We start from the raw sequence: 11,813 nt of genomic DNA, 5'->3' as shown, positions 1-11,813 counted from the left end.
ATCAAATGTACCCTTTTCGCATGCTTTAAAGATATCAGCAAAGTCAACATCATTCACATACAATTCCTTCAGGTGCTCAAATCCAAGAAACTTTGACCCTAAGGTAGAGATAAGGGCGTACCTGCGTGACAAAGCATCTGCTACCACATTCTCTTTTCCTTGCTTGTATTGGATCACATAAGGAAACATTTCAATGAATTCAATCCAACGAGCATGTCTATGATTCAATTTACCTTGGCCTTTCAAATGCTTTAGTGACTCATGGTCCGTGTGAATGATGAACTCCTTGGACCACAAGTAATGTTGTCATGTCTCCAAAGCTTGCACCAATGCATAGAGCTCCTTGTCATATGTTGAGTAGTTCAATGCTGCACCGTTGAGCTTCTCACTGGAGTATGCAATTGGCCTCTTTTCTTGCATAAGAACGACACCTATACCAATACCAGAAGCATCACATTCGATTTCAAAAGCCTTAGTAAAATCGGGTAGAAGTAGTAAAGGAGCAGTACTTAGCTTTTCTTTTAATGCGTTGAAGGCTTTCTCTTGTGAGTCTCCCCACTTGAATCCAATATTCTTCTTGATGATTTCCGTCAAAGGGGCAGCTATGGTGCTGAAATTTGGCACAAACCTTCTATAGAACCCGGCTAAACCATGAAAACTCCTTACTTCAGTGATGGTGCTAGGGGTAGGCCATTCCCTGATAGCTTTCACCTTCTCCTCATCAACTTCCACGCCTCTGGAACTAACAACAAATCCAAGAAAAACAACCCTATCTACACAAAAGATGCATTTCTTAAGGTTAGCAAACAATTTTTCATGCCTCAAAGCTTCAAGCACACATTTCAAATTATCAATATGGTCATACAAACTCTTGCTATAGATCAGAATGTCATCAAAATAAACAACAACAAATTTTCCAATAAATGCACGTAGCACATGATTCATGAGACGCATAAATGTGCTAGGAGCATTTGTCAATCCAAATGGCATCACTAACCATTCATATAACCCCTGTTTTGTCTTAAAAGTTGTTTTCCACTCATCCCCTTCCTTAATTCGAATTTGATGATACCCACTCTTCAAATCAATCTTAGAAAATATAGTGGATCCATGTAATTCATCAAGCATGTCATCTAAGCGAGGAATAGGGTGATGATACTTTACCATTATTTTGTTTATAGCTCGACAATCCACGCACATCCTCCATGTCCCATCTTTCTTTGGAACCAGCAGCACAGGCACAACACAGGGACTCATACTTTCACGAACATGTCCTTTAGTCATAAGTTCTTCAACTTGCCTTTGAAGCTCTTTGGTCTCTTCTGGACTACTTCGATAAGCTGGTCGGTTTGGAATGGAAGCTCTCGGAATGAGATCAATCTGATACTCGATTCCTCTTTTGGGTGGTAACCCAGGTGGCGTATCTTCGAAAAAGACATCCTTGAAATCCTGCAAAAGAGACATCACAGAACTAGGCAAAGAAACATTATGGTCAGCCAAAGAAAGATAGGCCTCCTTGTATAGAAACAAGATCATCGGTCTATCGGAGTTATAAGCACTTTTGATCTCTCTTTCTTTTGCATAGAAGCTCATTTTTCTTTCTTCTTTCTTTTTCAAAGCTGAACTCTCAATCTTTTCTTTTTTTCCACTCTCTTTTTTCATTCTCATTCCACCATCTTTTTTCTCATTTTCACTCTCTTTTTTTTTTTCTATCTCAGCCACAATTTTTCCTCTTGCTGCAATAGACTTTTTGATCTGAATCTGTTCCTCAAATACTTGACGAGGTGTCAAAGGTGCAAGTGTAATGTTCCTACCATCCTTGCTGAAGCTGTAGCGGTTCTTGTACCCATCATGTGTGGTCCGTCTATCAAATTTCCATGGCCTTCCAAGAAGCAAATGGCTAGCTTGCATGGGTACAACATCACACAGAACCTCATCCGTGTACCTTCCAATCGTAAATGAAATAAGGACCTGCTTGGTTACCTTCATTTCTCCACTGTCATTGAGCCATTGGAGTTGATACGACTTTGGATGCTTCAAGGTAGGTAGACCAAACTTGTCCACCATTAACTTGCTTGCAACATTAACACAGTTGCCACCATCAATAATCAAACCGCATACTCGATCTTTCACATGGCAGCGGGTGTAGAAGATGTTCTCCCTTTGCAGCCCATCATCGTCTTCTTTGGCTTGCATATGGAGAGCTCTTAGCACAACAAGAGCTTGGCCATCAACAACAAGCTCAAGATCACTAGTATCTTCAACTGATGGAGTGGACTCATTCCCTTCATCTTCCTCTTCAGTTTCGATCTCCCCATTATCCAATATGATCATTGATCGCTTGTTTGGGCATTGAGAAGCAATATGACCAGATCCTAAACAACGAAAACATTTGATGTCACGATTTCTTTGAGGTTGGGAAGATGAGTTACCCCTATCTTTGTTGCTAGGTTGTGTCTTGGCCACATTCGTCTCTCCCTTTGATTTTGAAACTGTTTTCTCAGTTGGTTTTGATGATCCCCACTTCTGCTTCCAAGGGGATGAACTCGCAACCTCATACTTGGAAGATGATCGCACTCCTTTCTTGAGTTATCTTTCAACTTTCATTGCCATGTGTACCACATCGTCAAGCTCCACGTAGTGATGCAGCTCAACAATATTGGCAATCTCACGGTTTAGGCCACAAATGAACCGAGCCATGGTCGCCTCTCGGTCCTCCTCAATGTTAGCCTGAATCAAGGCTATCTCCATCTCCTTGTGGTAGTGTTCCACAGTCATGGACCCCTGCTTCAGACTTTGCACTTTCAAATGTAAGTCACGATAATAGTGAGATGGAACAAACCTTCTTCTCATAACGGCTTTCATGTCCTCCCAATTGTCGATGGGAAGCTCACGGTTTCGACGTCTACTCAGGGTCAGCTGATCCCACCATATAATGGCATAGTCGGTAAAAGCCACCGCAGCAAGCTTCACTTTCTTCTCCTCCGAATAATTGTGACAATCGAATACTAGCTCAACTTTCCTCTCCCATTCAATATAAACATCAGGGTCATTTTTACCTTGAAATGGAGGAATGGACAGCTTGATGGTGCCCATGTTACGATCTACGGCTTCCCTTTCTCGGTGTTGCCTTTGAGCATGCCTTGGTCTTTCGGGTCTGATAGCCCTAGCCCTCCTCCAAGTAGCATTGGAGACTACTTCATTGCTTGCCCCATCATCATAGTCATCATCGGGGACATTTGGAGCAAAATGTGGGCGCTGGTCGGGTCTCCGAGGCCTAGGTAATGACTCTTGCTGAAGTTGTTCGAGCCGATCCTCATGCCTATCCAGCCGATCTCGAATCTCATTTAACACGACATTCATGCGCTCAAATTGTTGCTGCATAGCCCGCATGATCGTAGTCTGATCAGCCGCTCCTCCATTACTCGGATCAATCCTACCACCGTGCTCTTGAGACATAGTGAGCTGCAAATGAAATATTACAAACAAAGGGGGATCCTCACTCACTCCCTCACGTGTTGCACTTAGTTGGAAAAACACTCGTGTTTCACTCAGAAAATTGAGTTCTCTCTGCTCACTTGTTTTCCTCCAAAAAGTTCTAGAGAAACTAAGCAAGTCAAATAAGCAATCACTTGTTCAACCCAACAAACTCAGAACACCGATTCTAGGCTTAATTGGATCGAGGTTACGATGTCAATCAAGGAATGATGAAAAGATGATATGAAGTAAACAGAAATGATGATATGATGAAGCAAAATAGAATAAAGCAAATCAAAGCAGCACGATGGAGATGGTAAGTAGAGTAGAGAAAAAAAAAATGCAAATGGAAATGGAATCACGGCAGCCACAAATGACACTAGCTGTATATCACGAGATGCAGTCCAACAAATCAAACGATCTTTGTTCTTCCTTTTTTTTTCTGTTCACTCTTTTTTTTGTGTTTTTTTTTGTTCTTATTTTTGTTTTTCCTCTTTTTTTTTTCTTTTTTTTTTCCCGAAACAACTAGAAAGTAGATGAAGATAACAAGATGAGTATGGACTGATTGTGATAAAAATATAAACACTACGATAGATAGATAAACCTGATTTGGAGCCAAGCTCTGATACCAAAGATGATGCGAACCTCGACGAACAATGCCGCGAGACCCAGCAACAATAAGATTTGGAACTCAATTCCGGGATCGTCCAAAGGAGGTTTCGAGGGATAGAATATTGACCCGTTGATTATAGAGAATCAAGAACCAATATTATAAGAAAATGGAGAATATCGACCCAATAGTTATAACAGAACCAAGAACCGATATTATAAGAGTGCTGAGAAATTACAAGTGCTCACCCGTAATCCTACAGAGTTGCTGAAGAACAACAAGGAGGAAAACTCTCTCAAAATAGAATGTTTGCTGCCCTCTTTGATATCTACTCAAGACATTATATAGAACTGAAAATGGTAGTTTCCAAGGCATGGAAAGAGAAGATAATGAATGCAAGTCTTCATGCAAACTCCTTCTAGCTGTTCTCCACTTGGGAATTCGTCCAAAATGTAGGTGATATTAAATGACACACCAATTCCAACCAAAATGGTGTGTTTTCCCATCATTCTAGTATGGTATTTGACTAGGAACATGTTGCATCATGATATTCCATTCTTCCGCAGCTGATTGGCCCAATTTATGGTCGACTTGTATGAAGTTGATCATTCGGCATGGCATCGACTGTAACTCCATAGCCTGCCCTTCCAAGATATGAGATGTCAATGCTTGCACAACACGTTGAACTTGCTTGACCTCTATTTTCGTTATCGGCTCAGCTGGCATGTGCAAGTCCCCTTCATGCTCCTCTTGGTTCGGGACGTACATCTCGACTTGCAGTCCCGTTTCATTGGCTTGGAGCTGATCCGGAGTTGTATCAATAATGCTTACCCCAGACGCCCCAGTATTATCGACCCCTCTATTGGAGGCAAGAAAATCATGAGGGGAGGGGAGGGGAGGGGCATTTTCTCCTAGTATAGTGACCATTTGTACGAGAAAGGTCAGACACTCAATAAAGCATTTTGCATCCGCTAGGAATTGACCGTAAGACCTATTGAAACAACCACTTATGTAATTATCAACTATATCAATCCGTGGGGCACTGATAAATAAGTGTAAAATATGTGACAAAAGGCGATTCACTCGTCTCAGCACCCTACCAACCTGTCCATACATCAACACAGAGAAGGTAAATCACGGGTGACTACTAACCATTAGTGCAGGTGACCAAGACATGAGAAAAAATATATTCGAATACGTCGAATTTCAACTGAAAACTTCATATAATAACATTCCATGCCTCAACTACACAGGTATCCCGAGAGAACATAAATACATGCAAAATATGATCCAACACGAGGAATCAATAAACAGAATAATTCTCGTTAAATTAATTGATGGCAATAGTTGACTGTTGATAAATTATCAGTAGATAAATGAGTCACTAAAGCACAATAAAAATGAAAAGTGAAGACCAATTTACTAGAGACCAAACGACTATTAGGTGGCAAACAAATTTATATCAAGGTTTCAAAAACTAAAAAAGAAGTGATAGAGACTTCTAAAGTTGGTGACATAGAATTTAAACTCTATTAGAAGCTTTGTATTCTCTAAGTTTTTCCTTCTTGTAATTCATTTATAATCTTAGGCTTGTAAGATATTTTACCACCTCCGATAGTTGACTAAGAAAGGAAAAATCAGTGGTGCTTTTCAAAAGTGATCCAAACATATCGTAGACCCTAAGACTGCTACAACACGTTAAAGTTAATGTGCTTGTGATTGGTAAGTCGTGATCGAATATTTGTTTTATTTCCACTACTAATATCTATAGCCTTGCTAATCTGTAGCAAGAGTAGATAAAATCAAAGTTGAAGATTGCACGATCGTTATTCACCCATTTTGAATCGAGCATCCAGTTCTAGCATACATCAAATATACTATGGTTGTTTTACAACAGATTATAGAACTATGTCAATTATTTATTAAAATGTCTTGAACCTCAATTTAAGACACGTAGCCAAATGAATACCTTACAGTGTCTGACGTTAAGTGCACTTCAATCAAGCTAGACCACAGGTTAGCTAAGTTACCTGAGGTGGATGGAATCCAATAGAGATGGATCGGGGATGATTGAGTCGTGTACAAGGCAGGCATAGCTTGGTCAATGTGTTTTTGGCTTGACTGTGTTAGCCTTGACTCCAACGAGGCAAATAACATCTTGCCTACATGAATTGTCCAATACAAGGCCAGTATGTGAATAGAATACAGGATACATTAGACTTACAAAAGGTCAAGGATCATTAACTGGTATACAATAAAATTGTGAGATTAGAGAAACAACAGAACAACAACAGAAACTGCAATAAAATTAAATTACTAGCTCCAAACAAGGTCAACTTTGGAGAGGAAACAAGGTGATTAAGTAGCTATCTGCAAGTTTGAAATATTCACTAACAGAACATCACTTCACAGTATTGAGCAATCCAAGAGCAGCAAAGATCCGACTCCCAGAAGGCCATAACCGGCCAAGAAGCCCTATCCTATCTGGTTCATATATACTCTCAGCGGCATCTCCATCAATGTGATCCTTATCACCAGTTTCTTTTTCCAACATGGTGTTCTGAGTTTCAGGCTTTGAGTCATCAGGAGTGCTGCCATCTTTTACATCATTCCCAACTTCAGAAATTTCTCCGGGCTTCTTGTCAAATAGCCCTTTGAATTGTCTCCTTGCCTTCTTTTCAGTCTCCTAGTTGAAGGGGGGAAAAAGTGGCAATCATGATCCAGTCAAAGAGAGGCTAAGAATAGATATTGTAGAACAGAGTACTGTACCTGCTCCTTTTGTTTTAGCTTAAGAAGGGCAGCTATAGCATCAGGTTCTGCAGTTTTATCAACTTTCATCATCTAGATAATTAGAAACATTAGCACATGAATTCTGATAAAATAAAAAAAATGAAGCATGTAAATCCAGAAGGGAGATGACATACCATTTCAAAATCTTTCTTTGCTTCTACAAAATCTCCAAGCAACATGTATGCCATGCCACGTCGATACAAGGCCTTGACATGTGCAGGGCCAGCATCTAACACCTGCCCTTGGAATGAAACAATATCAGCAAATTGCATCACCAATTACCTCATGTTAACACTCCCAAAAATGTGCAAATGCACAAGCAATTTATCCCAATTATCCACACCAAATCATCATTCAAGACGAGACACATAAATCAGTCTGTTGAACTCTATGTAAGGTTATATTAGTACTAATATGTAAACCGTTTAAGTCACTTTTATTACCATAAGTAAGATTTTCTTCAATCTCCATAGTTCCGCACATCTACATATTCTAATCAATGTGTAACTTATGTAACTATAGCATCTGTTAGTCCTTTGAACATGTATGCACAATCTTAACCTATATTCTCATTTTATTCTGTATTTGATTTGCACCTAATCACTCTCAAATAAAAAATAATTTTTTTATATATTTTTAAACAATTTATACATAGCATTATCATATTTGCCACACTAAAATATTTTTATTCACCTCTTCCCCACAACACTCTCATGCATAAACTATGGTGGATCATATTAGTCTTACAATCTTTTTTTTTATTCTAGAGAGCACATGGCAACTACACAAGCTACAAAAGCTCTTTTTCATTTCAATCGTTGACTTTTTTATTTAATTGATGATATTATATTTTTGTTGAATAAAAAAAATTGTAAATAGAAATTTCACATTCATCTATCTTAAATATTATTTTTATTTCTTTTATTAGTTATGAAATTGCAATTCATATATTCAATTTTAGTACTAGCTAGCCCATCTGGTCACATATCTTGACTAGTGTGACTGGTATGATCAGCATTTCTGAGCCGACAGTCACATATCTGACTCGAGTTGCTTGACTAACCTATCTGGTCTGCTTGTCTCAATTGAACGTTGAGTCTCAACTGCACATCTAACCCAAGCGGGTGGGTCAATCTATTTGAAGGATGTAATAAATGCAACATACTTATTCATGCAATAGAATAAAGAACAACTATTTTGAATTGGGAATAACAATTCCACAGCAATTAAAATCCTAAGGTTATTTTTGCAACCAAACAAATGCTTGTTCCATGAGATTCATAGGAACACAAGAGTCATTCCCATAACCAAATGCACCTTTAGTTTTTAAATTTCTCTCATTTCAAGCTTCACGTTTATTCCATTTACACTCTCATCAGTTATCTGATGCAAAGTATCCAACCAATAAATATGCTCAAACTAGGAAATGCATCAGGGAAAAAAAATTCAACAGAATAAGGAATTTGGTGCATGGCCTCCCTGATCTCCCAATTAGGGTGTTTCTAAGCAAACCCCTCATTCAATAGCTCGGGATACAAGGTAGGATCAAGAGGGTGGACTACTAATCCCTCATCATGTAAAACCCAAATCGGTGAATCTATCTTCTTCAATTTCCTGCTTAACTTGTGATGTTGGTCAATCCAGTAGATGCATCTTAGGAATAAACTGGCGGAAACAAGCCATATTTCTAATGTCTGGTTGGCTCAATCAGTCTTCAAAGTAATTTAACACACTCCATCATTCCTAACCACTTTAACTCAAAAAAAGGGCAATCAGAATGGTAAAGATGAGTCGGTATATAATTCCTTTGGCTTTTGATATTTCATCACAAATGATCAAAAATCTATTTGAAATGCTACAACAGTGGTGCTGAATAACAGACTGCTTTCTTTGTTTGTATTTGTTTGTCATTACATTCATGGAACTCTGAAAATATGTAAAGTTCTTACCTTATTGCAAGTCTCAATAGATTTTCTGTGTTCATCCATTTTCTGATAACAAGCTGCAACATTCAATTGTAATGTGTTCTGCAAGCATCACCAAATTAGTAATAAGATTATAAAGTGGCTTCTTGATGAAGTGAATTTCAATTAAAGTACAACTTTTCAGAAGTTAACAAGAAATATAATCTTACTCTTGAATTCAAAAAGATTTTCCCTTCCTCATCATCTTGAGGATTTACATGATTATACTCCCGAAGCACCTATGTGAAAGATAATGACCTGAAGTAAGAATACTACAACAGCTTGAACTTTTTTTATAGAAATATTGCAGGCACTGCCAAGAAGCATGTGTAATTCTAATTTTCATGAATAGAAATGAAAATATTGCTGAAGTAAGATGGTGGAAGACTGATCTAATTTTCCAATAAAAACCTCACTGTAAAAATTATTATAAAAAAAAAACTAAATGTGAAAGGCAAGGAAAGTAAGAATATGGAATGACAATACAAAGTGTATGCAACATAAAATTTTCCAACACTTTATGGATTGATGAAATGTTTATGCAACATGGTGTTTGAGAACAACACTTTATGAGCAAATGAAAATCATTGCGCCCATCTCTAACCAAGATGTCATAATCTAATAGTGCACTTGGTTCATATAATGGAAGAGGTAAGAAATAGAATAGCTATTGCTAAGCAATAGGGTTGTTGGAATTTTTCTCAGTTAATGAAATTGGTCTAATAGGTTAGGTCTGGTCAATCAACTCAATGGCAAGTCAATAGCTCAAAAAATGGAGCATCAGTATGACAACGTGGATCATGCCCCCTTTTGATTCTTGATACACCCCTTTGACTATTGAGGCACCACTTCAGATGGGGGAGGTATTCTTTTGGTACCATCATCACCAGCATAGTCTTGTTGACCATGGACTTGATTCTCGACACATCCTTTTAAGTCAGTTTGTCCGGTCAAATAAGAAAATTTAAGGCCAAAGTGAGAGGGTATAAAACCCTTTGCTTTCTTAAAGGCAATATTATCCCACCTATGGGCTTATGATTTATTGGTAATTGTCTCCCAAGATGCAATGAGCTAATTCTAAATAAGACTCCAAATTTGAGTGTTTGGTAAACTTTTAAAGTCTCAGAACTCTTTAAAGAGTAGAGAAAGATACAAGAACTCTAGAGAAATCATAACTTGAGAATTGAGTGAGTTGAGAGATGAGTCCTAGGGTATATAGTGATGGAGAAATAGTGTAAGCAAGTGTGAATGAGCAGTATGAAATATTTCTATTAATGGAAGAGAAAAGCCAAATGATGGAGACAAGTGGTAATCTCCATTAAAAATTTATAATCGCAGAAATAAAGACTCCAAAGCCCAACTTTTAATTGGACATACTTTAGAAAATGATGAGCCTATTTGAGAAATGATATAAAGTTCATCAATTCCAAAGGGTTATAGTTTGAAAGTCAAAAGTCATCTATAAATTTCCAACAATTCTAATGTGTTTTAACTTCCAACACTTGAAAAATTAGAGTCAATTAAGATTATTTAAAAAGTCCTTTATATTTCCTTTGTGAGTCTTTACAAGTCCTTTATGTCTCCTATGTGAATCCTTAGGAGTCCTTTTATGATTTCTATGAATTCATCTACTAGTATAAATATGTATGTTATTGTAATGATGGAATATGAAACATAAATTGAGTTTTTGAGAATTCTTTAGGTTGTGTGATGTCATATTCTAATAATGTGATGCCTCAAAACCCTTAGGTGTGATACCTAAGTTTCTATAGTCTTTCTAGAATTCTTTATTGCTCAATTTCTACTCCACAAACCTTCCAACATTCAGTCTCTCTTCTTGTGCTGCATCAACAAATATTTCTTCTCTTTTCTTAATCAAGGGGTACTCGTTTGGACAATGTCAAACAACATGATTTCCCATAGGGATGGGAATGGGTCAGGTTCGGATCAGATTCCATATCCTTCGTGCCCATATTTATTGGATATTAGACCCATTAAAGAATTGAATATCTTTTATACTAAATTTTTCTTCCTTCCATCCAACTATTATCATTCTACAAAAACATATTAGAATTAATATCATATTTTAAAAAAGGAGATATAAATAAAAAACTAAATTAAACATCTATATAACCTACTCCTAATATCGATAAAAATAATTAATGAGTTTTGAAAAAAAGAAACTTATATATATATATATATATATATATATATATATATATATATATATATATATATATATATATAATCGGGTATTCGGGTCAGATATTAGATATCGGTGGTCCCTCCATTCAGATTGGATGTCACATCCTCGATTGAGTTCGGAGGAAATTGTCATCCCTAATTTCCATTGTATCATTTCGCACCATGCTAGTAAGTGTGGATGACACTACTATTCTTTCACGTGCAATTAATGTCCTCTTAAAAATTCCTTGATTTTAATCACACATGAACTAACATTTGTGCATACTTTAGCATTCAAGCATTTGAGTCCATGGACCACACTCATGTATGAGCTCATGCCCTCTTTTGATCAAGTCAAAGCAAATGGATGAATATCATGGTCTCCTCCATCACTCAAATAATAACAAATCAATTTCCAACAAATAGCATAGACAATTGGATATCAAACAAGTATTCTTAAGTTTGGTTCATGCATTTAACTATTGTTTGTGTCACGCCCCAGAGGAGTCTCTGTCCGAAGAAATTTCGACAGCATCTCCCCTGTACGACGGACAATCTGAAACTTTCCTACAAGCACTATATACGTCAGCCACATGCGGCTGGAATAATAACAATAAAAGAAAACAAACACCACGCAGTAAATATCAAATTCAGCCTCTGGCTGACACAACCACGCAGTTAAAAATAAAGCAGCCCACTCGGCTGTACCAAAACAAAACACAAACTGCTAGCCGGCTAGGCTTACACAACAAAAACAAATACAAAACACCACATAACAACATCAACCC

General features: G+C 37.5%; 2 protein-coding genes across 2 annotated transcripts in view; both read right to left on the bottom strand.

Moving 5' to 3' along the window:
* Positions 1-1,079: 1,079 nt before the first annotated feature.
* LOC122048251 lies at positions 1,080-3,393 on the bottom strand. Its single transcript, XM_042609846.1, has 4 exons — positions 2,620-3,393; positions 1,777-2,526; positions 1,199-1,449; positions 1,080-1,089 (listed from the first exon to the last, which is right to left on the bottom strand). The coding sequence occupies exons 1-4, from the start codon at positions 3,391-3,393 to the stop codon at positions 1,080-1,082; spliced, it is 1,785 nt and encodes a 594-aa protein (XP_042465780.1).
* A 2,888-nt stretch (positions 3,394-6,281) lies between these two features.
* The window catches only part of LOC122045622 (peptidyl-prolyl cis-trans isomerase PASTICCINO1), a 114,203-nt gene continuing 108,671 nt past the window's right edge, over positions 6,282-11,813 (bottom strand). The window contains exons 16-20 of the mRNA XM_042605923.1: positions 9,012-9,080; positions 8,827-8,904; positions 7,012-7,113; positions 6,857-6,928; positions 6,282-6,773 (exon numbers count right to left, since the gene is read on the bottom strand). Coding sequence (XP_042461857.1) covers positions 6,489-6,773; positions 6,857-6,928; positions 7,012-7,113; positions 8,827-8,904; positions 9,012-9,080 — 606 coding nt within the window. The 3' untranslated portion in view covers positions 6,282-6,488. The remainder of the gene's footprint in view (positions 6,774-6,856; positions 6,929-7,011; positions 7,114-8,826; positions 8,905-9,011; positions 9,081-11,813) is intronic.

Source organism: Zingiber officinale, chromosome 2B (assembly GCF_018446385.1).
Source record: "Zingiber officinale cultivar Zhangliang chromosome 2B, Zo_v1.1, whole genome shotgun sequence".
Classification (NCBI taxonomy): domain Eukaryota; kingdom Viridiplantae; phylum Streptophyta; class Magnoliopsida; order Zingiberales; family Zingiberaceae; genus Zingiber; species Zingiber officinale.
This window is presented reverse-complemented; position numbering and strand designations above follow the sequence as displayed.

Coding starts and splice junctions, on each gene's coding strand:
- LOC122048251 (XM_042609846.1), bottom strand. CDS start 3,393: ATGCGGGCTATGCAGCAACAATTTGAGCGCATGAATGTCGTGTTAAAT. Junction 2,527..2,619: donor ACGTGGAGCTTGACGATGTG/GTACACATGGCA, acceptor CCTTGGAAGCAG/AAGTGGGGATCATCAAAACC. Junction 1,450..1,776: donor CACCTTTGACACCTCGTCAA/GTATTTGAGGAA, acceptor TCTCTTTTGCAG/GATTTCAAGGATGTCTTTTT.